Source organism: Petaurus breviceps, unplaced genomic scaffold (genome assembly GCF_028583685.1).
Source record: "Petaurus breviceps papuanus isolate PSGF00001 unplaced genomic scaffold, PetGlider_PUasm1.0 582, whole genome shotgun sequence".
Classification (NCBI taxonomy): domain Eukaryota; kingdom Metazoa; phylum Chordata; class Mammalia; order Diprotodontia; family Petauridae; genus Petaurus; species Petaurus breviceps.
In genome coordinates, this window is record NW_027186390.1 from 5277391 (window position 1) to 5302220 (window position 24830).

The 24830-nt window shown below is 38.1% G+C and overlaps 1 protein-coding gene across 1 annotated transcript in view; it reads left to right on the plus strand.

Annotated features, from left to right (window-relative positions):
* Nucleotides 1-24830, plus strand: part of CAGE1 (cancer antigen 1) — a 123000-nt gene that overhangs the window by 29654 nt on the left and 68516 nt on the right. The window contains exons 4-10 of the mRNA XM_069103527.1: nucleotides 9861-10360; nucleotides 11870-12073; nucleotides 13068-14069; nucleotides 18277-18345; nucleotides 20527-20676; nucleotides 22493-22591; nucleotides 23642-23722. Coding sequence (XP_068959628.1) covers nucleotides 9861-10360; nucleotides 11870-12073; nucleotides 13068-14069; nucleotides 18277-18345; nucleotides 20527-20676; nucleotides 22493-22591; nucleotides 23642-23722 — 2105 coding nt within the window. The remainder of the gene's footprint in view (nucleotides 1-9860; nucleotides 10361-11869; nucleotides 12074-13067; nucleotides 14070-18276; nucleotides 18346-20526; nucleotides 20677-22492; nucleotides 22592-23641; nucleotides 23723-24830) is intronic.

Below are 24830 nucleotides of genomic sequence, written 5' to 3' on the forward strand. Positions count from 1 at the left end.
GGCATGGAGGTCAGGGTTAGAAATAAAACAGTAAGAGGAAGTTCATAGAATCTCAGAGTTGGAAAGGACCTCAGAAGTCAGATAACACAAAAATTCCCTCTATACCATCCTATCAAGTTGTTATCAAAGCTTTGGTGAAAGAACTCTTAATACCGAGGAGCCTGCCACTTTCCAGTGACAGTCCATTGTAATGTAGATAGCTCTAATTCTTTTTTGTATAAAATGTGGTCCTCTACAATATCTTTTCATTACTCTTAGTTGTTTCCTCTAGGTCCTAAACAAATAAGGCAGATTTCTTTTCCACGTGGCCACCTATTAAATACTTAAAGGACATTATTATCCTGTGCACCTTGAATCTTTTCTTCTTAGTTCCTAGTTGCTTCAACCATGTTAGTTAGTACTACTGCTATTAGTCAGTCAGTGAACTGACTGACTATGTGTGTCTATATGTCTATATGTGCCAAGCACTTTTGCTAAGCATTGGGGATACAAAAGTGCATATTGTAAAGGTAGAAGTAAGCACACAAAAAGAAGCAGAAAAATGGAGGACGAAGGGTATGATGAAGGGCAGAATGATGTCCAGAGGAGTGGAAATGATGAGATGGCTGCCTGGGGTACCCTCCTTAAATGGAGGATCTGGGAGGAGATCTCCACTTCCGACCCTCCACTCTCTGCAGTCAGAGGGAGGGGGAGGGCCTTAGGGGCAGAGGAGACAGGAATGTCAAAGATGATGTCATCTTGTAGGATGATAAAATTCTAGAGGGCATGACAAGTCTAGGAGTACAGGTGGGTGGGAAATGATGACAGACTCTAGAGCAGAAGTGTCCTAGAGGCCTACCTGCATTATAGCCTACAACACTACCAAGTGCTGCCTCAGCCAGATTAAAATATAATTTGGAAATATTTAACAAAATAAATAAAACATAGATAATATTAATATGTGGTTTTCTAAGTCAGTATGCACCTGCAGGGATCCTTGCATGTCGTTTAGTGGCCCCTGTTTCCGATTTTGATGCCACTAGTTTGCAGATCTTTCTCCATTCTGCTCACTCTTCTCTGGATATATCATCGTATATGGCAACCATAATTTCAGATAGTGGTCCACATATGATCAGTACAGTGAGACCACCACCTGCCTAGTTATGGATGCTGTGCATCTTAATGTAGGCTGTGTTTACATGAGCTTCTTTGGCCAGGTAGTCATTAGTCAGCAAACATTTAATAAGCACTTAGTATGTGCCAGTCACCAGTGACTCATATTAGGCTTTCAGTTCACTTAAAATTCCCAGGTCTTTTTCAGATGTCTTGTTATCAAGTGATGCCTTTCCCACCTTGTACTTTGTTGGATCCAAGTGTAGAGCTTTATACTTTTCTCTATAAAATGATCATATTAGATTTAACCCACTATCCTTTCCTGTCCTTTTAGATTATGATTCTTTTGGGTCTTAACTTTTTTTTTCTTTTTGGAGGGGGGAAGGCAGGGTAATTGGGGTTAAGTGACTTGCTCAAGGTCACACGGCTAGTAAGTGTTAAGTGTCTGAGGCCAGATTTGAACTCAGGTCCTCATGACTTTAGGGCTGGTACTCTATTCACTGAACCACCTAGCCACCCCCGGGTTTTAACTTTTGGATCCAAAAAAGTTGTTTCAAATTTCACTGTTTGTACAATCTAAATTTCAAGAGGAAACCATTCGTCCAAGTCTTTAAGTCATTGACAAAAATGTTAAACAGCATAGGGCCAAAGACAGACCCCAGGTCACTGCATTAAGGACTTTTTTCTAAATCGACTTTTGGTTCTATTCATTGTCACTTAATAATTAAACCTTACTGTAACTCTAGCTTGGCCATATTTCTCCATGTTGCCCACTAGAATAGCATGAGAGATTTTGTCAGATGCTCACTAAAATCTAGACATACCATGACTACTTCATTCTCTTCTACTCATCTAATACATTTGTCACAAAAAGTAATATGGTTGGGGCGGCCAGGTGGCACAGCGAGTAAGAGCACCAGCTCCAGTGTTGGGATGACCTGAAGATCGAATCCTGGGCTCAGACACTTAGCACCCACCCAGAAACACCTGGCTGTGTAACCTTGAGCAAGTTATTTAACCCTAATTGCTTAGGTGTGGCCAGGTGGCTCAGTGAGTAAGAGCACCGGCCCCAGAGTTGGGATGACCTAGGATTGAATCCAGGCTCAGATACTTAGCACCCACCCAGAAACACCTGGCCATGTAACCTTGAGCAAGTTACTTAACCCCGATTGCTTTAAAAAAAAAAAAAGTAATATGGTTATGTCTAGCATTGCCTTTTTTTTTTATGAAGGCATACCAGTTTGTGTGTGGTTTTGTTTTTTTTTTTACTAATTACTGCTTTCCTTTTAAAATCATTTTATTAATAACATATTCTAGAATTATCCCAGGATTGAGATCAAACTCACCAACTTATAGTTTGCAAGTTCTAAGTTGTTTCTTTTTTTGGAATTTAAAACAGTTGTTCTTTTCCAGCCATGCCCTCTCTTCCATTCTTCATGATCTTTTAAAGATTACTAATAGTCTCAAGCAATCATATCTATCAGTTATTTCAATAATTTCCTACTTCCTCTTGGGATAACTTGTCATATATAATTTGGGACCATTGGATACTACCTGTCCTTTCTCTTAATCCTTTGAAATCTGTCTTCCCCAAATCTGGGGTGCATGTCAGACTATGTCCATCTTCACTCTCATCTTGTCATGAATCCTAGAATGAAGTGGTCACTTTCTTCCACTCCTCCAACACCTAAGATTTCTGTCACTTCTACTAAAGCAGCAGTTTTCCCTGTTGGTTATAATCATGTTCAAATTATTAGTACTTGTCACTTGTCTCTTTCTTTACTTTTTGGAGAATAAAACTATTATGGGAATTCAAAATTTTATCATCTGCTCTGCCTTTGATAGAGAACTGCATGATTGAAGTACCTCATTATTATCATATTATGTTTCAATGCCGGTTTTGTGACCTATTTCAAAATTCCTCACCAATTTTCTTGCTCTTTGTGTGTGGCCTATAATCTACTCCTATAACATTTCTTCAGCATTTCCATTGATCTTTACCTAAGCATTATATTTTCCTCTCTGAGAGTCTTAGTTGTCTTCACTTGAGTATATATCTTCATAATTTTCAATGTTGCTCTTCCCCTGCTTTATCTGTTCTGTTTTTTATATGGCATACTCTTCCTTAGAGGTAAAGGCTAGAGTGCTTGGCCTGGAGTAAGGAAGACTCATCTTCCAGAGTTCAAATTTGGCCTCAGACACTTACTAGCTACTAACCCTAACTCTGGGCAAGTCACTTAACCCTCTTTACTTCAGTTTCCTCACTGTAAAAATGAACGGGAGAAGGAAATCCAAACCACTCCATTTTGCTAAGAAAAGCCTACAAGGGATCATGAAGTCTGACAAAACTGAATGACTAAACAATAGATTCTTCTGCTCTCTGTGCCCAATCAGCTGCTAAGCCTTTCTGACTCTACCTTTACCCCTTCAATCTGTTCCCTTCTCTTTACTAACATCATGACCACCCTAGTTCAAGACCTCATTACCTATCCTGTAGCTGAATAAACTAGTCCTTGCCTCCATTCCCTTTCTTCTCTAATCCATCTTCCACACAGCTGCCAATTGAAGCTCCTAAAAACCAGGTCTAACTACATTACATCACTATTCTGGGCGCTCCAGTGATTCCCAGTTTCCCCCAGAATAAAACACAAATTCCTGTGTTTGGAATTTAAAGTTCTTTGTAATTTGCCTCCAACCAACTTTTCTATATTGACTGCAAATCACTATCCTTCATGTCACAGCCCGATACTTGGCTATTCTCTACATTCCACTTCATGTTTCCATTCCTTTGCATAAATTGTCCCCTGTGCCTGGAATATATTCCCCTCCTCATCTCCGTGTCTTAGAAGGCTGAGCTTCCTCTATGGTGCAACTCAGGCTAGGCCCATCTTCATTCTAGATTGTTCATACCCTGCTCTTCACCTCCTGCCCAAAATTACTTTGTATTTACCTTGAATATATTTTGTACTCATTTATCTATATTCATGTTTCCTTGAGGGCAAGGACTGTTTTGTTTTGGCTTTTTATTCTCAGCCTAGCACACAATGTGGGCTTAATCAATACTTGAATCATATCCCACTAAGTCCCAATGATACTGTGAAGTCAAATTTGTCTCCTTCTGTAAGAAAATGTATTCCACTATTTAATGTATTCGACTCAATTAACATACCATACATACCATTTGTTGTTATTATTGTTGTTCAGCCATTCCAGCACTTCATGACCACATTTGGGGCTTTCTTGGCAAAGATACTGGAGTGATTTGCCATTTCTTTCTCCAACTCATTTTTACATATGAGAAAACTGAGGCAAACAGGGTAAAGTGACTTGCCCAGTGTCACACAGTGTCTGAGGCCAGATTTGAACTGAATCCAGACCTGACACTTTATCCACCTCACCACCTAACTGCCCTATTTTTTTTTGCTTTTAAAAAATTTTTTTTTCTAACTGCCCTATTTACATACCTCATATATTTGCCTAGATATATTTAAGATCACAGATTTCTATTACCTGCTTTCTTCTTGGTTACTGTCTCCCGCAAATTAGTGAGCCCTTCTTCCATTCTTTCAATCAATCAAGACTTTGTTTTCTCTGATAACCTGGAAAATGAAGAGATCTTTTTTCAACCATATTACTTCCCCCTCTTTAAGGGAAAGGAACTTCTGTTTCATGCACATATAACTTTCTTGGTACTGGCAGAAATGTAAACATAGCTAATTCTCTGCCATGTAAAATTTCATTTATCCTCCATACTTGCTGTAAATTTGATCTTTAGTCTTCCTTAATTCTTACTGGCAGCTCTGGGACCAACTCTCATATAATTGCTATGGAAAACTGTCTAACTTCCTGGGGGCTCCAACTGGAGGGGTTGCTGGCTCTTGGAACCTTTGTATGCAGCTGACTTCTCTGCCTTTTCTCTTAAGGTGATTTTGCCTACTGTCCTTGATTGGCAATTAGCAGTTTCCCACCAAAGTCCCAATGAAACAGAAGCTGCCTACAACTTAGTGGGTGATAGAGATGTGACTCTTAAAACTCTCATATCAGAGATTAATGTGAACATTCCAGTGCAGTTATTTATTTTGCTATCCAGTGTCTAAAGCTGTCAATTCTACCTTTGATGTTTATAATTTGTTACAGTATTAGAACTACAGAGATAAATCCCAAGCATATTCAGGCTCACTCTTACTTTAAGAATTCTCTCTTACTTTCAGGAGATAAGAAGCAGTAAGCACATCAATACTTTTAAGTTACACATCTCAGGGGAATACCAAAGGCTCAAGCCAGATCTGATGCTTGTGATCCCTGTTCTCCCTGGGCCACAGTGATAGTGGCTGCTGCTCAGGTGAGGTAGTAAGTTCTCTAGGAGAGAATAATCACTTGCATCTGGTCATCAACTACACTGTGAATTCTGAGACTTCTGACAAATGAGCTTTTCTATAGAATCTTTAGGTGGAAAATAAGTGAGACCACCCAGACTTAAGGAAACCACCTTTTAGCAAGTCAAGTAATTATGATGAATTATTTTCCAAAGATAGGGAATAAGAATAACCACTGTGACTGTGACTTACTAAATAGCTCTAATAAATAGAAACAGTTGTCTAGTGGAAGACAGGGCTCAGTACTCTGCAAACAGGAGGTAGGGGTTGGGAACCATATATGCTTTTCCCCTTGACCCTTATTAGTTTATCCAGCCATCAAATTCAACATCTTGGTGCAGCAAGCAGGAAATTCAGTGGGGGCAGCTACAAGGTATCATATTCTCAAATCCTTTGTCCTCACCAATCTAGTTACCTAAAAATTTGACAATCAGTGTGGTTTACAAATTGATCTTATTGTGAACTAGTTTGAGCCCTCCTTCACCTGAGAAAAGCCAAAAACCTGAATTTTCCTATCAGGAGAAAAATATTTTGGCTCATTCAGTTAACATACCTTAATCCTTTGCATGCCCTCTGATTCAACCCAAGATGCCCCCTGTTGTGTCTGCATCCACACAACCAGATGAAACTGACTAGGAGAATTCTATTTATGACTGATAAGGACCAGGCACCTTGAACCATACACTGTCTTGATTAATGGCACATTTCTTATCTTGATGTTTCATGGACACTATCTTATTATGACATTCTCTTCTTCTTAAGACATTTCATTGTTAATGAATGACAGAACTCAGACATCCTGGGGACATAGTTTTTTTTTTTTAAATTAAAAGGAGTTTATTGTAGCACCAAAGGCAAACACAAGTTGAATGGGGCCTGGCACTGAGTTCAAATGGTGTGCTGGGTTTTTTTTCCTTTTTCTTTTCTTTTTAAATTAAATTTTATGTTTATTTTTAGTTCACATCATTCATTTCCACAAGATTTTGAGTTACAAATATTTTCCCCATCTCTCCCCTACCCACCACACCAAAATAGCAATCCTACTGTATACCCCCCTCCCCCATTTCCCCTCTGACTTTCAGGTAGGGCAAGATAGATCTCTATACCCCAGTGCCTGTATATCTTATTTCCCAGTTGCATGTAAAAATTAATAATAATAATTTTTTAAACATTTGATTTTAAAACTTTGAATTCCAGATTCTTTCCCTTCCTCCCTCATCACTCACCCTTACTGGGAAGATAAGCAAATCAATATAGGTTGTGCATGTGTAGTTACGTAAAACATTTCCATAGTGGATATATTGTTAAAGACTGACTATATTTCCCTCCGTCCTATCCCATCACCCACTTGTTCTATTCTCTACTTTGACTCTGTCTTTTTTCAAAAGTATGTGCTTCTAACTACTCTCCTCCTCAAAATGTCCCCCCTCCCTCATCCCCTTCCCCCCTACTCCCCTGTAGGGCAGGATACCCAATTTAGTATGTATGTCATTCCCTCCCTAAACCAAATTCAATGAGAGTAAGGTTGACCTTATGCCTTCCTGTTCTTCCCCTCCATTGTAAGTTAGCCCTTGCCTTTTCTATATGAGATAATTTACCCCATTCTGTCTCTCCCCATCTCCTCTCATTATATTCCTCTCTCACCTCTCAGTTTCACATTTTAAATATCATTGCTTCCTATTCAATTGATTCTGTGCTCTCTGTCTATGTATACCTGTACACATATATACACACACTCACATATGTATTCATACACACATATACCTTCCTATATAGACATATATAGTATGTATACATATATATATACATTTATATTCCCTTCAACTATCCTCATACTGAGAAAAGTTTCATAAGTTACAATTATTTTTTCCATGTAGGCATGTAAATAATTCAACTTTGATAAGTTCCTTATGATTTCTTTTCCCTGTTTACCTTCTCATGCTTCTCTTGCTTCTTGTATTTGAATATCAGATTTTTTTATTCAACTCTGGTTTTTTCATCAAGAATGCTTGAAAGTCCTCTATTTCATTGAATGACCATATTTTCCACTGAAACATGATACTCAGTTTTGCTGGGTAGGTGATTCTTGGTTTTAATCCCAGCTCCTTCGACCTCAGGAATATCATATTCCAAGCCCTTCAATTCCACAATGTGGAAGCTGCCAGATCCTGTGTTATCCTTATTGTATTTCCACAATATTCAAATTGTTTCTTCTTGGCTGCTTGTAATATTTTCTCCTTGATCTGGGAACTCTGGAACATGGCTATTCCTAGGAGTTTTCTTTTGGGGATCTTTTTCAAGAGGTGATTGGTGGATTCTTTCAATTTCTATTTTGCCCTCTGGTTCTAAAATATCAGGGCAATTTTCCTTGAGAATTTCTTGAAGGATGATTTCTAGGTTCTTTTTTTGATCATGGCTTTCAGGTAGTCCAATAATTTTTAAATTATCTTTCCTGGATCTATATTCCAGGTCAGTGGTTTTTCCAGTGAGATATTTCACATTGCCTTCTTTTTTTCATTTGTTTGAATCTGTTTAATAGTATATTAATTTCTCATAAAGTCATTAGCTTCCATTTGTTCCAGTCTAATTCTGCAGGAATTATTCTCTTCAGTGAGCTTTTGAAATTCTTTTTCCATCTGGCAAATTCATTTTTTTTAAGGCATTCTTCTTCTCATTGGCTTTCTGGGCCTTTATTAAGGTGTTATTTTCTTCAGTCAGGTTGTTGACTCTCTTTTCATGATTTTCTTGTATCATTCTCATTTCTCTTCCTAATTTTTCCTCCACTTCTCTTACTTGATCTTCAGAATCCTTCTTGAGCTCCTCCATGGCCTGTAAGCAGTTCATATTTTTCTTGGAAGCTTTTGGTGCAGGAGTTCTGACTTTGTTGTCTTCCTCCTGTTCCATGCTTTGATCCTTTCTGTCCCCCCAAAAAGGAATCTAAAGTTGGATTGCTGTGCTTGCTTTGCTTCCTTGGCTTGCTTATGTTGCCACTCAATTACTTGACTTTTGAGCTCTGTTTCCAGAGGACAGAGCTTTGTCCCAAATCACTGGGGTTTTCTCAGCTGCTAGAGCTATTAGGAGGGCACTGTCTCTGCATCCCCACAAACTCTGGCTCACTAGTCACACACTTCAGGAACACCACCCAAGACCGTGATCCAGATCTAGGCAGGTTAAAGCAAGAGTGATTATCCTCTGAATGTTTGCTTGGCCCCCCTACAATCTGCAGACCAGGAACTCTGAAGTAGCCATGTGGAAGCAGCTGCAGGGCCGCTGCACCTCTGCCACTTCTAGCTCCAGGGGCAGAGGCCAGACCTACTCCTCTGGCCCCCCAAGTTCCAACAGAGTTCTCACTGACCTCTCACTTTTTTTTTGGCATTTATGGGTTGGTGATTCTGGAAACCGCCACTACTGCTGGTGATCCACTCTCCCAAAGTCTGCTGCAGCTGCTGGTTGGGGCCACCCTGGGTCTAAAACCACAGGCTCACATGGGGCTGGGCTCGGTTCCCTGTGTGCTTCAATGGACCCTGCCTGTCCACCAGCCAGGCTCCCTTCAACGGGAGATTTGCTTCTCTCTGTCACTTTGTGGGTTCTGTAGCTCTAAAATTTGTTTAGAGTCATATTTTATAGGTATTTGAGGTGGTTATGGGGGGGGAGCTGACAGAGTTTTCCTGCTTCTATGGGCCATCTTGGCTCCACCCCCAGGGAATCCTCTTATAACCTCTTGAAACTATCATTTTGACTGACACAGGCATCCTGAATCAGGAAGGGGGACACTTCATTGCTCTAAGGGTATAGTCTCCTTCTATTGGCCTTTCTTCAAATTCATTTTCTAATGAACTCCCATGCATGTTATGCATGCATGTCGCCCACTTTGAAAGAAATAAACATGCCACATATACCTAATTTTGTTTCTCTTAGAATTAACTCTGTAAGGCTGACAGTATCATAAAAAGATTTAGTAAGCCAAAGCCATTGGTCCACTGATTTGAGCAACAGAACTCCAAAATGAAAAAAAGGACATGGGTGATCCTTTTTTGTGTGTCTAATGGAATTTGATCTGTCTAATATGGCCAGCTCTCCTGTGACATATCAATTTGGCATTTTGAGATGCACTAAAAAAAGTTATTGAATGACACAAAGTGTCCATTAATTTAGCTGAAATGATATGTACCTCTAACAAATTATATTTCTTGATATGAGTTAACATAGGATAGTCCTAACCCTGCTTATCTCAACAGGATTGCTGTGAGGAAAGCACTTTGTAAACTGTGAACATGTATCACAACAATGACAGTGAAGTACTAACGTTATTTCTAATTCTAAAAGAAATTTTTTTTTCAATAAAATGAGATGATTCTGATTTTTTCCCTCTTTTTTTTCCATTTCAATAAGGTAACAGTCTTGAGGACCATTTACAGACTGTACTGATATCTCCAAACAACACCAAGAATATCACTCAAGGAGGATTTGAATCTGTTTGCAAATTCCATCAGACAGAAGCTCTAAATAATGAAAGTGAATCACTTCAAAATGATGGTGAACAGTTATCCTCTACAAGGCAGCTAGCACCACAAAGCCAATTTTGTGGTTCTGCCAATCACAGTAGTGTAAAAAAGGAAAAAAAACCAGAACAAAATGACACGTTAACATTTTTTATCAAAAAAGATGTGTATACTGAAGAAACTCTGGTAAACTCTCCCAAAAGTCCACTTCTGAAGGTCTATGATGAATTTGCATTGCCTCTCCCAATAACAGAAGAATCATTGTTTGACAGCATTATTAAGGACATTTCCATAAACCCGAGCTTCTTGTATGAGAAAAATGTGTGCACAGAGGTTGGGGAATCACTTCTTAAAGAAGGCTTTGACCAGACTGCTATTTCCAAAGCCAAGGTGATAATGATGAGGGATGGCTATTAGGTTCGGCAGGAACTCTGATCTTATCTAAGGCCAGAACCTGCGATTCAGTCTGGAAAGAATTCAGCTCAGCCTTACTTGGAGTCAGAGTTGAGAAAGTTTATTATATGCTTTACAGCAGGCAAGGATCCTTAGGGGACTTGCAAGTGAAAGGGGGCACAGACTTTTACTTTTAAAGGGTAGGGCTGCCATTGTCAGGGCTGACTGGATGGATGTAAGGGACTTCAGTGCATAGATAAAAGTTAGGGCTGACTGAGAGGAACTTGTGACTTCAGTGCATAGATAAAAGTTTAAGGAGTTTAACTTGGAGATGAGATTTGGGCCAGACAGGAGGAGACATGAGGCAACTACAATAGGGCTAGATTAAGCAAAGACAAAGGAGTCACAAGTTGTTGCTTAGGCAGAGTGCGGATAGGGGGAAGGGGCAGAGTTGCTCTGAGACTGGGGGGGGGGGAGGAGGGGGGGGAATGGAGTGTGATTTTACAAACTGGTTTTACAGACAGATGTTACAAACATAGATCCCAAGCACTCCATCATTACTGATGTTACAAATTGGTGTTACAAATTGACTTTACAAACATAGATCCCAAGCACCCCATCAATAAATTAATGTTGTAGAAAATAAAAGCCATGAATTACTAAAACATTCATTGTTTGTTTTTATGTATAGGTTTACAGTACAACACTACAAGTAGCATTCTGCCATTATAATCATGGGAATAGTAAAAAAAAAATGTCTTAAATATAGACTCAGATACTCTCTTCCTCTATGGAATTTATTTATTCTCTTTACAAATCCCAGATGTTCACCACCCCTTTCTGTGTCATAGTGATGACAGTGAATATCCCTACTGGTGTTATGAATAGTATTTTCTGTTTTTATCAAATTTATTTCTTGTCTATAGCTTTGTTTATTTTAGACTCAGTTTAGTTTCTTTTCAACCGTATTTCTATGTTGCCACGCTAATTTACATAGTTGTATATACACTGCATAGCAATATGTAGTGGAAACTGGTACTTTGATTAAATTGGACCAAGTTAGCATTGGACACCTTCAGATATTAAAAAAAGGGTAATTCTGGAGGGTAGAATACATTTGTGTAAAGTGAAATGGCCCTTCTGAAATCTTAGTATTTTAGAATGGGTATCTTAACCCCAACTGGATGGCATAATGCCACAAATATCAAGATTCAATGTAGAGGCAACATTATAATTATTATTATTAGTTAGTATTTATTGATGTCCCAAGGTATCTGGAGAAGAAAGAGAAGAAAAATCTATCTTCCTAGAGTGGACAGTGAAATTTATAAAATGCAGCACTTCACAGGGAGAAATTAAATTGCTTTAATTAAGTCAACATCTTTAAAGAAGAGAGTGAGATTTATCTGTTACCCTAGACCTTTACTACCTCTATGCCAGGAAAAATAGCTGTTTTGTTGTGTTTTTTTCCATGAAAGTTCCTAATCTCTCCATCCATCCCAACAGATTGATGCTGAGCAATATGTTGAACACACAAAGAATTCAGGAGATACCAGCACTCTACATCTGCCATGCCCTCTGGACAAAAACAAAGACATTGTTCAAGATCTGATGCAGTCAAATAGATGTGACCAAAAAAACAGAATGAGTAACATTTTTCATCATCAGTTAGATGGGGAAAATCACAGCTATCACCTTCAAGTTAGAAGTGTGAGCAGTCTTTCATTTTCACCAAATGGCTGGCAAAGGAAAGCTTTGATTTAACTTTTTTGTCCCCACTGATGTATTTTTTTAACTTGATTTTTGTTGAATTCTGCAAGACAAAGCTTTTTGTGCATGCCTGCCTAGGGCTGGTGTTAATCCCTTCAGAATTAACTAACTTTTTTTTTGCAGGGCAATTGGGGTTGAATGACTTGCCCAAGGTCATATAGCTAGTAAGTGTGTCAAGTGTCTGAGGCCAGATTTGAACTCAGGTCCTCCTCCCTCCAGGGCCGGTGCTCTATTCACTGTGCCACCTAGTCGCCCCAAAATTTACTAACTCTTAATATCTCAGTCTCCTCATTTGTTAAATGAAAGGCTTGGACCCACCAAACCCTATACAGTCATACCTCACTGTTATTCTTCATAGATCTTTTACAAAGATCTCCAAGTTCTTTTTACCTGCATCAGTATATGCTATTTTTATGTGCATATTTTATGTTATAGCTACAGTCTTTCAAGGTCTTCAAATCCTGTAACATTCTAATAATGATAAAATCAGAGTAGTAATATCATCTTGACATAAGGATCTAACAATTTTAATTGGCAGTTTTTTAATGCTTCTGCATTTAAAAGATAACTTTTCTCAAGGTTGTATATTTATTGATAGATTGATTTAATTTATTTAAAGACAAGGAAAATAGTATAGGGTCTGAAAGGTTGCATTTCCTGAGAAATTCTGGGGATGTGAATAGTTAACTACTTCTGTAAAACAGATGATTTTGCTCTTCAGGTGATGTTGCTCTCCCGGATCTTAGAGATAGATGATGGAATAAGTGCTAAATGCATACTCTCTTTTCATATTAAATGGCAATGACAAACATCTGGGCACTAATGCATAAAACTAATGATCTTTCAGGTAAAATCCTTCCATTTTTGAGTAGTAGGATATTTGACGGAGATAGTGATTGTCTCTCTTTTTTCTCTCTTGCTTTCTCAAAAATAGATTTTTGTTAATCCAAGGGAATCCCAGAATGCTAGGGAGGCTCCTGAGAAGTCAAAGGAAGTAAGGGTAGAGTCTCCAAACCGCCATGAGAATTTCCTAACTTATTTCACCAACACCAGCACTTGGAGTGAGGCATCTATAGAAGACTTCGGTCCCCAAGATACAAAGCATGGTTTTGAAAGTTTGAAGCCCCAGGAGAAGGAGCATATAGATTTGAATGATGTCATAAATACATTAAAACAAGATAACCATAAGCAGCAAAGTAAAATAACAGAATTGGAGTGTAGTAACTTCTCTTTAGAGAATGATGTCAAAGAACTACAAATGAAAATTTCCAAACAACAGGTATTTGTTGACATCATAAATAAACTGAAGAAGAATATTGAAGATCTTATTGAAGACAAGTACAGGGTTATCCTAGAAAAAAACGATATTGAAAACTCCTTGAAGAATTTACAGAAGGTTTCAACTGAAATACAAAAACAACTTGAGGAATCTATGTTTGAAAAGAACACTTTAATATTAGAGCTTAAAAAGATGAAAAAAGATTATGTTCTTCTTCAGGAGAAACATAAGAGTGAATTAGAGCTAAAGAATAAATCCATAAATTATTGTTTGGAAAGGGACAAAACCTTCAAAAAGAAAGAAGAAGAAATTGGGAGGTTACAAAATCTCAGAGGAGAACTGGAGAAAGCAACTTCCACTAGGGAGTTACTCCAAGTAGAATTTCAGAGACATGAGGAGGTCAAGATGCAGGAAAGACAGGAGTTGAAGTCCAGTCTTGGCAAATTGGTTGCTGAAGTTAAAGTTTTGCAGTCAAGTTCTGAAAATGAAAGGGCTAAGAATGCCAAGTTACAGCAGCAGATCAATGAGGTAAAAAGTGAGAATGCAAAACTTCAGCAGCAAATTATAAGGAGTGAGGAGCAAAATTATAATTGGAAACTTGAGACAGCTCAGTGGAAGCAACAGCTGGAGGAAATAATGGAGTCAGACATTGCAAAGGTATTGGTATAAATTCAAAACCCCTAATTCCAAAATTCATGAGTTTTCAACTGGTCATAAGCAATGAGAGCCTCCAGGAACACTACTGGTTATCATAAAATTGAAGTATGATCTTTCACGTAATTTTGATGTCGTTCATGCTTCAATCATATAAGATTTTATTTGTGTATAAAAGATTAGATGTTGTAGTTTTAATATCAATATATCAGCCTCACTGTGAGGTAGGCCTTACAGAATACTAGATGATTATTCTTTTAGATTTTGCCACAAAGGTGACATCCCTTTCATATGAGTAGTTTCATATTAATGGCTTCATAGTTCTTGATTCTGAATTTTTAATTCCAGAATTAGTCCTATTCTTCCTCAAACCTACTTCAACGCTCTCCTAGTCCTTTGAGTTTGCCCTATGAAATGTCCATTCTATTATAGGCAAAATACATCATAGTCTCAGCCTTTTCTAGAAATAGGACTTCTGTGACTTAGCTCTTTAAAAAATTCTGGATTTCTCCTGATGATGCTACCTTCCTTAGTTAGTGGAGACTGTTTCAACTTCTATTCCCTGACCCAGATGGGAGAGAAATAGAAATCAGCATGTATCTTATTACTTCCAGACAATTATTTGATACATATTACCCAGTCACCTCATATTTTGAGAATTCTATGTCCATACCACTGTTTCCTATAGTATTATTAGTTTGCCATTGTCTACCAACATTGATAGCTAGGTGGTGCAGTAGATAGAGCACCAGCCTTGGAGTCAGGCATATCTGAATTCCAATCTAGCCTCAGACACTTATTAGCTGTGTGACCCTAGGCAAGTCACTTAACCACTATTTGCCTCCATTCTTTATCTGTAAAATGGGTGCACTTTGGAGAAAATGGCAAACCACTCCAGTATCTTTGCCAAGAAAATCCCAAGAACAAAAGTTGGTGGGGTCACATAGAGTTGGACATGACTGAACAACCAAAACCAACACTGACAACATTTCCACATCTGTCAGTGACTTTATCATGTAGCTCACAGTTCTACTTTCCACCCCATTTCTTGGTATAATTCTACATCAAACTGACCAATATTCAGGCCTCAGTTTTTCAATCTTTAATTCTGGCGATCTTTGCCTTTGTTCCACTATAGCACTGTCATAGGCTGGACCTCAACATCATGTGGAACTATTGTTTTATTTCTGGAATTCTGATTTTTTTCCTCTGCTTCCACTCCCTGCTGAACTTGGTCTTTACCCTTATTGTGATCTCCATTCCACCAACCTCTTCATAGTCTCACAGTCCATCATCCCTTTCCATGCCTCATTTTTCTCCTGACCCAGGTTGTATCCTTTGGTGGGTCATTTCATCTTAGAACTCTGTTCCTTTGACCCATTACTGTGCCCGCTTTCCTCTAGCCCCAACCTTACTTTCTCACCAATCCAGTAACCTTTTGTTAATCCCCATTCTCCTTGACTTCTGAGTCTTTTCAAATTCTTAACCATCTCTTCCTACTTGACATTTGTAAAAACACAAGCAAGGTGGGATTTTTGTTGCCCTTCTTTTGGAGTTGAGTTTCCCAGGCTTATGCTAAATTGTAAACCTCTGAAGGATTAATCTCCTTTGAACCCTGGTAATTCACAGCTGTAGTACATTAGGTGTTGAATCATAAAGATTTTTGCATCTTTTGACTCTGAGTCAATCAGGTGCTGAGTTTCAGGCATTACACATATGGGTTCTCATGCATTACTGTGCTAAGCCAATCAGGTACTGAGAAAAACTAGAAAGTGTTAAAATGATCATGGAAGAAAAAAGGAAATGAAGAAAAACAAGCATGAAGATGAAGAAAAATGAGCATGAAGATAAAATGAGTGTGAAAAAGAAGAAAATGAGTATTGAGCAATGAGAAAACTAGAAGCAGTAGCAGAAGCAGCAGGAACTTGATGGAGAGGAGTAGAACTTGCTAAAGGGAAACCAATGGGGAAAGACACTTAGCTTAAACCCCTTTTAAGTAACTTATCAAGGAGCCTCCAGGCTGTAAAAGTGAATTGAGATGGCAGTGCTAGGAATGTGTGTAAATATTTGTGTTGCCCTGTTAAGCTTTGTTTTCCCAGAGACAGAAGCTAGGGGCAGGAGCCCCTGGAGCCTGCTGTGTCTGGGCTCGGAAAAGAGCAGGGAGAGCTTGAAATGGAACAGTACCTTCCCCTGTAAGCTGAGACATGGAGCAGGAGGCAAGAGCTATCTGTGTGTGAACCCAGGCAGGAGCTGGGAGCAGTCATCCCCTGCAGGAGGAGAAACCCTGGCATCAGCCCCAAATCAAGATGAAACTTTGAAGCAAGACAGGAACAGTGAGAGTGCTTTCCTGCAACCTACCCCTGGGATGGTTTGGGACCCAGGGGGTGGAGTTGTTTATGGTAAGAATGGGGAGGTGTCATAAACCCCAGGGACCCACCCTGTTGGCATTGTCCCAGATGCCTCTCAGGACATGGAAGCAGGGGCTGGAGCAATGTTAGGACTTGGACTCTTTGGCCCACTTGAACATGCATGCACCTGAGTGCCAGGTGGGATCCTGCAATAGCAGCGTGAGGAAAAGGACACACCCCCAAGAGGACTTTATTTGGACACTGTTTTGACTGAGGGGATTGTAACCAATTGTGATTTAGGGGTGGAGGGTATTGTGGTCTCTGCTACCCCTGAGAATGTGCTGTGTTAAGGGGAGACCCTGGCCTGGGATCCTCGATTGTATATAAACAAGTATAAGATGGGCATGCTATGTTATATACTGAATGCAATGATATATGCTGTGTGCCATGTTACATACTGAGTGTTATGTTAAATACTGAATGATATGTTTTGTTTAAGGCCATGTGGCCACCATGGTAATAAATGGTTATGTTGTTATGGATTGTGAATGTTATGCTTTAGTTACTTGAAAAAGGTTTAGTTTTGAATAAATAGAGTACTTACTGTACCTTGCGATTAGATCCTTAAAATTATTCAGCAACAGCCCTCAAGCATGCTGCCATGATTAGCGTTACAGCATCTGACATCACTCTCTCCTGGCTCTCCTCCTCCTTCTGTCTATCTTATTTTGTTTCTCTTTCTCCTTCCAGTTACTGAAGGACTCTTCTGCCTCTACACTTTCTCCCTTGGCAACCTCATCTCCTCCAGCCTCAGTTTTACTTCATTCCAGATAATTCCCAGATTCATAGCTCCAGCCCCAACCCCTCTCCTAAGCTCCAGATCTGCACTTCTTATTACTTGATGAGCATCTCCACTTTTATATTCTAGAGGTATCTGTAAAGACAATCACGAGCAGCTCTCCTGAGGACTGCTGCTATGAATAATTTTAAGGATCTAATCACATAGTATAGTGAACTATCTACTCAGCAGTAAATGAAAGTAAAACATTCAAGAAACTAAAGCACAATGTTCACAACACTGTAACATAACTTATTACTAAGGTGGTCACATAGTCTTAAACAAAACATATCATTCAGTAAGTCACAGTCTTCTCAGTCAATACACAGTATCCAAATAAAGTGGTCTTTCATCTTGACCAGAAGCTGGCTTCCAATCATCCTTAGGCCAGTCATCCTTAAGGGGTAGCAGAAGGTACAAACACCATCCATCCCTAGTTCACAGTAAGTCACAATCGTATCAGTCAATACTGATGTAAATAAAGTCTTTTTTCATCTTGACTTGAGGCTGGCTTCCAAACCCCTCAGTTCCTCTTCCTCTGGCCTCACCACTCCCAGTTCTTGCCTGGATTTACAGGTAGGCAACTCTCCACTCCTGACTGCTCCACTCCAAGCCCTTCAAAGTTTCTGTTTCTAGGAAGACAAAGCTTAACAGAACTACAACAATATTTATATTATTGGCAATATCATCTCAATTCACTTTCTGTCTGACAAAGTAACACAAATCAAGGCTTCTGTCTGAGAAATCAAACACAAACAGTAAAGTCATCAACAGTAAAGGACTTCAAACTCAACATGCCTAATGTTAAACTTTTTCCCTAACTCTGCTTTTCTTGCTGACTTACCTATTTCTATTAATGGAATTACTGTTCCCATATTCAAAATCTCAGAATCACGTAGAAAAGGAAGAAGATTCTGCAAACCATAGGCCAATGAATTTGACTTTAATTCCTGGGAAAATTCTAGAACATAACTAATTACTAAACAGTAATTACATGAAACTAATAGAGGCCATTTGTTTGCAGAAAGAAGTATTAAAGAAAAAAGAGAGAGACTTAGAGTGGAAGATACACATGTTGGGGAGGTTTCTTCAGGTATGTGGGCACCTATGTTAGTAGAAGAGTCTTCTGTGATCTTAGACTTATTTTGATAGAGATTATATTTAACCTGAAGAAATCAGAATTTTCATGATTGATTCACCTACAGTAACTTACAATGCTTTTGTTTTTGCTTTTTGGAGGACAATTGGGGTTGACTTAGCCAAGGTCACACGGCTAGTTTTTGTGTTAAGTGTCTGAGGCCGGATTTGAACTCAGGTCCTCCTGACACCAGGGCCGGTGCTCTATTCACTGCACCACCTAGCCACCCCAACTTACAGTGCTTTTGAGAAAATTTTTTGTTGTTGCTGTATTTTAAACCAGTATTTCTGTTTTTCATCCCTTTTCTACCTTGTTGAATTTACTTATAAAGCCTTTATCAAACACCAGCAAGGCATGCTGCTTTGGCCCTAGGATCACAAGGATAAAAAAGAAGCAGTCCCTATTCTCACAGAACTTCTGTCCTGAGGTGGGGGGGATGGGTAGGAGCAGCATTTACATAGGACAGCCACATTTTTTAACAGTAAAATTAAGTGACGAAGTTGTCGGTAAGGCAAAATGAAGTTAACACCCCGTATCAGTTTTTCAGAATTATCAGTATCATGAAATATTGCAAACCAAACCCTGATTTTTAGAATTTGGGGGATGATTCATGGTATATGGTGTCTGGGTCTTCATGACCACAGAATAATCAAACACTACCAAAAACTTTGCCTAGTCTGAATCACTGCAGCTCATTGGAAAGGGCCCCAGTCTAGCAGATTAGAGGATTTCCTTGACCACTCTTGTTAAATAGCTATGAAATATTAGAGAGAGAATATAGTTAGAGAATAATCCTTAAAATCAGAAAGGGCTGGGTTCAAATTTTGCCTCTAATATATCTGTGTGATGGTGGGCAAGTTGCTTAATCTCTCAATGCTACCAGTGAGTCTATTAAAATATTATAAGTTAAAGACCAGTTGTTTATCTGTATTGGAAAATTACAGTTCCAGCTCCCTAAATGGATATAGTTTAATATGTGTGTATATGACTTTATTACTTTTTAGTATCTATAGTAACTGACATCAGTTCAACTTTTAATTTTTTAAAAGTAGATTAATGTTTCACAGATTGTTCTGTGGAGTCTTGGTGTTCCATGTAGTGTGAATAGGGGTTTTGTGAGGAAATGTTGATGCTAGCAATATTTTCATCTCTAAAATGTTAAGTAAGACTTAGCTATTCTCAGCAGTACAATGATCCAAGATAATTCCAAAGGACTCATGATGAAAAATGCTATCTACCTCCAGAGAAAGAATTGATCGAGTCTAAATGCAGATTGAAGTATACTATTTTTCACTTTATTTTTTGTAGGGGGGGTTGGAAGGTGTCTGTGTTTTCTTTCACAACATGATTAATGTGGAAATATGTTTTGCATGATTGCACATATATAACGTATATCAAATTGCTTACTCTTTCAGGGAGGGAGGAGGGGAAAGTAGAAAGGGAGAGAATTTGGAGCTCAAATTTTAAAAAATGTTAAAAATTGTTTTTACATGGAATTGGAAAAAATAAAATTAAAAATAAAATGTTAAGTATGAAGTTTATATGTATATATATACATATATGTAAATGATACATATATAAATATCAAAATATTTGTTACTTGTGATATTACACTATGAAAACAGACTTAAATTCCTCAATTTTGCTCCAAAATTTGTGCCATAACCCCAAACCAGGCCAGCATTTATGAGTCTCAGTAATACTGTTGTTTTTAAGTTCTTTTTCAGTCATAGCTGACTCTTCATGACCTCATTTGGGTTTGGGGTTTTTTTTTCTAGCAGATACTAACAAGAATTGTTTGCCATTTCCTTCTTTAGCCCATTTTACAGATGAGGAAACTGAGGCAAACTGGGTTAAGTGACTAATTTTGAATGAAAGAAGCTTTGTTCTGTAAAAGTACACTATACAATTTTATCACTGGTTCTTTTTTTTTTTTCTTAAAAGAAGACTAGAGCTTAATTCTGACCTCTGCTGGCTAACCAAAAATTTTATTGCCAAAGTGGAGCTGCTTTTAGTTTCTCTTTTTCAACCCTGCATTTTTAGGTGATTTGCTATTTTAAAATTTAGAACATTCATTTAAAAAAAAAGGCAGGTGCTCAGCTTTTAACAAGACAAATTTAAATATGTCCACCACAGGACATGAAGACAATGCATTCAAATTTGTTCCTGGACTGTCCCCCTTGTGAAGAAGAAAATCTGAATTCACCATATATGAAAAAAACTTCTCAGTTTGTATCGAAGATGCACAATTTAATGGCTGTGATGATGGGACTGCTTACCTGTGAGGTAAATAAAACATTCAGGTTTGCAAAAACCAGTCATGATAAGACAGAGAAAAAGCCTGGCAAAAATATAACCAGATGTGATGCCTAAAACCTACATTAAATATTTATCTTCAGATTTCAGAATTACTTAAAGCTCTCCCACTGTCTAATATTCTTTGACATTAGGTCATTAACCCTCTAATGACAACAGTCAATTTTTAATGGACTGATTAAGCAAGGTGTGGATTAACCTGGTCACAGTTTCCCCCTTTACTATACCTTGCACACATTTCCTTGTTCATTAACACCATCTATTATAATTACAACAGACCGTTGTGAGTTACAACCCTTTGGTACCAATACATTCATTTTGATCTGTCCCTAAACTCTTGTGCTAGAACTTTACATTTATGAGGCCCAAAATATGATTGTGAGGTATATAATAATGCAAATAATTGGGAGAAGAGGATAGAGATGAACCTCCTGGTATGACCTGGCCATCCTCAAATATAACAATACTCCTGAGTGCCCCAGGGTGGATTTTGGTTTTAAGCCTTTAAATGCCCTTACTTGACTCTGCTATTGACATAACAATTACAGAAAAGATAGAGATGTCCAATTGTTCTTGCTTCCAGTGTAACCAAATTCCTTTTTTTTCCCCTCTTTTTTTGCTTTGTATGATGTTGTTCAGCTATTTCAGTCATGTCCAACTCCATTTGGGGTTTGTTTTCTTGGCAAAGTGGAGTGGTTTGCTGTTTCCTTCTCCAGCTCATTTACAAATGAGGAAACTGGGGCAAGCAGGGTGTAATGGGAATGGGAATTTGAAGATCTTCCCTGCCCCTGAATAGACTTAGGGGGGAGTTTGAAGACCTCCCCTGCTTTGAAAGTAAACTCTGCCCCCTTGTGGGCTGAATGTAATCACATAGAGCCTGTGATGGAGGGAATTTGCTGAAGGGTACAGCAGAGTACACAGGAAACTTCCCTGCTGTGAAGATAAACTCTATCCCCTAATAGGCTAAATATAGTCACATGGAGCCTGTGGTGGGAGGAGTTTGCTGAAGGGAAGCAGAGCCTACAGGAAGCTGGTAGTCAGAGTTGAGATAATGGGGGAGAGAGGATGCTCAGGCAAGGAGTCAGATAGGCTCATGAGTCGATATGGATCTTGTATTGGTTTGTGGGAAGGCTGAAGGATGCTGTGGCTCTCAGTATTGTTATGGCTTCTGAATATCTTTGGTGCTATGATTGAATTGGTTTACTGGTTTTGGGATTGGGTTTTCTGGTGTCTAAATAAATGTTTCAGTTCTGTCCTCTATCTGGAGAGTTTGGTATATTTTGTGATCGAATGGCATGTGATACAAATAGTCACGACCTTGATTGTGATCATGGGTGCTGTAAATATTGCATTGGCGCTACACAGGGTTAAATGACTTGCCCAGGGTCACACAGCTACTAAGTGTCTGAGGTCAGATTTAAATTCAAGAAGATGAGTTTTCCTGACTCTAGGCCTGGCATTCCATCCACTGTGCCACCTAGCTGCCTTTGCATGTGACTAACCAATCCTCTTTTTTTTTTTTAATTTTACATTCTTCAATGACTTCCTTTTACCCCACTTCTTGTTTGTAATGCATTGCACACTGCTTATGTCTACCATATATCTCCCTGTTGTATTTTGGGTGAGTCTCTACTTCACTCCAAGGACTAGATTATAAATATAAAGCCATATATAATCCTTCTACAACACTTTCTGAGATGCCTTAGGATAAGTAGCTGAAGTTGATTTTTATTGAAAACTCTAGTTGGTCTAGCTTACCCAATTTTAATCTTGTTTTTCTTCTCAGGATACAGATAGTCCTGATAATGAACATTTGCAGAACAGTGAGAATGTTTATCAAAAAATGAAGTGTTTCAACTTTAAGAAAAAAAAATTGGAAAAAGAGGTATGGTGACTCTTTATTACTCTTAGAAATAATAACCCTCTTGTTTAGTCAAAGAATAAGGCAACATAAAGGCATAAAGAGATACTAATATTTTAATAATTTTTGTTTTCAAAGAAGTAATTCTTAGAATTCCAGAGCCTTCCTAGGCCCCTCACAAGAGTATTTATTGATTTAAAAGCCTCACTCATTTAAGTAATATTAAATCTACTTCTTACAAGTTTAAGGTAACTTCACTACAATTTGTTTTATCAGGCTCTATGTTCTTGGTTTCACAGTCAAGGATTCTTTAGTTGCCAAAAGCAGAGATTTGATGATAAAGTCAAGGGAATCACTGTGAAATAGAGGAGGCAGAAGCATAGTGTTCAAAATGAGTATTATAGAGTCATAAGACTAGAGAGGTAGATCTGAGAGATACACATCATTTTTAATATGAGGTACATAAATAGCAAGGAATGTAGGCCACAGTGCTGCCTAGTTAAAGGAATGAGGCTACATATTCAAGTTGTATACTTAGACTCATGACAGTTGGACCCTTCACCAAAGGAAAACAAATTATATGAATTGAGAAAAAGAAAAGACATATGCGTAGAATTCTGGGAAGGTTGTTTTTGTGTCTTATAACTAAAATATAGAAAATACTTAGATGAGAAAACACAGAAATTCAGAGAAATCATCCTTTTCAGGTTGATCTAAGTAGAGAGAGAATCCTAATTCAGGGTAAAACTAGTGAGATAAAAGTAATTTTGCATATATCAATTTAGTTTTGACAAAACTTTTTGCCATTAGAATTAATTGGGATTCTAAATATTGAAGGTAGAATTTTGAATTAAGCCTGTTTTTATATTATAGTCAGAGAGCCTTACTGACCTCTCATGAATTTACTTTAAAAATATAATCTCATCTTTCATGGAGATACCTATGTTATCTTTAATCATATGTACTTAAAGATTCTTCCTGTGAACCCAGTAGTATACAGTAAAAGATACTAAACAAAGAATTATTTTAATTTCTCTTCCTTTTATAATATAAATTGTCTCTAATTCATCCTAGCTACTGAAACATAAGGAAAGAATCTCAACCTTTAGGGAGTTAATTACTAATGAAAAAGTTTCTCAAGAGAAAGTTTTTGAGGTATGTCTGATACTTATATTCTGTCTCCCACGTTTTCAAAGATGATACCACTGATAAACCTTGTATGAATTGATTCCTATTCCCACCTTCCACCTATACCCCATCATCTCTATCTATTTAAAATTCCTCTCTTTCTTTATTCAAAGCCCAAAATACTGCATCCTCCTCCATGAAGCACTGGACAGCTTCATGTCTCACCAACAGGCAGTTTGCCTCATTGAACATTTTCAGCATGAGGGTCTTTTTGTAGTAGGAGTAACTGAGCTCCTCTCCATAGGAAGTAGCTTCATACGTTTCACAGAATAAAGATCCACAGGTACCATAATGTGAAAAAGTCCAATAATGGCCAGGAAAAAAAGAAGAAATATAAGTGTTTGGTTACCTCCTGCTGAGGAATATTTGTTCACCTGATATAAGTAACAAAGACATTTGCTCTCTCCCTGGGGCATATGTGGATGTGATGAAGTCTCTCCCAACAATTGCCAAACCTGATGACCGCTACCCATTTTTAGTGATTCATGTGAGGACAAATGATACCAGCAGTAGAATCTAACAAAGTATTGTTAAATATTATAGAGTCATTGGCAAAAAGCTGAAGCCCTCGGGAGCACAAGTGGTGTTTTCATCAGTGTTTTCTATTAAAGGTATGGGATTCCAAAGAGAAAAAAAAAGGCAGATTTTGGAAATGAAAGATGGATTCAAAATTTGGTATCTGAGAACAGGATTTGAATTTCTGGACCATAGCTTAAATATATAGGGATGACAAATTCCAAAAAGGGGATTAAATATTCCCAGACAAATGCTAGCAAAAATATTTTTCTGGTCTCTTATAAATCTCCTCAAGAGAACTTTAAATTAAAAAGGAAGGAGGAGAGAGAAAGCAGCCACATAGATCTATTAATCCTAATACTACAGAGGGGTAACAAAAAGGTAAAGCATAAGAAGAAATATAGTAAAGCAGAAGGCCAATAATTCACAGAAGACACTGTAAGAAGGAATAAAAAACATTTCTGCTCTCTACATGGTGGCAAAAATTGAAAAATGAGGGTGTGCTCATCAACTAGGGAATGGCTAAACATACTGTAGTAGGGATATTAATGTGATAAAA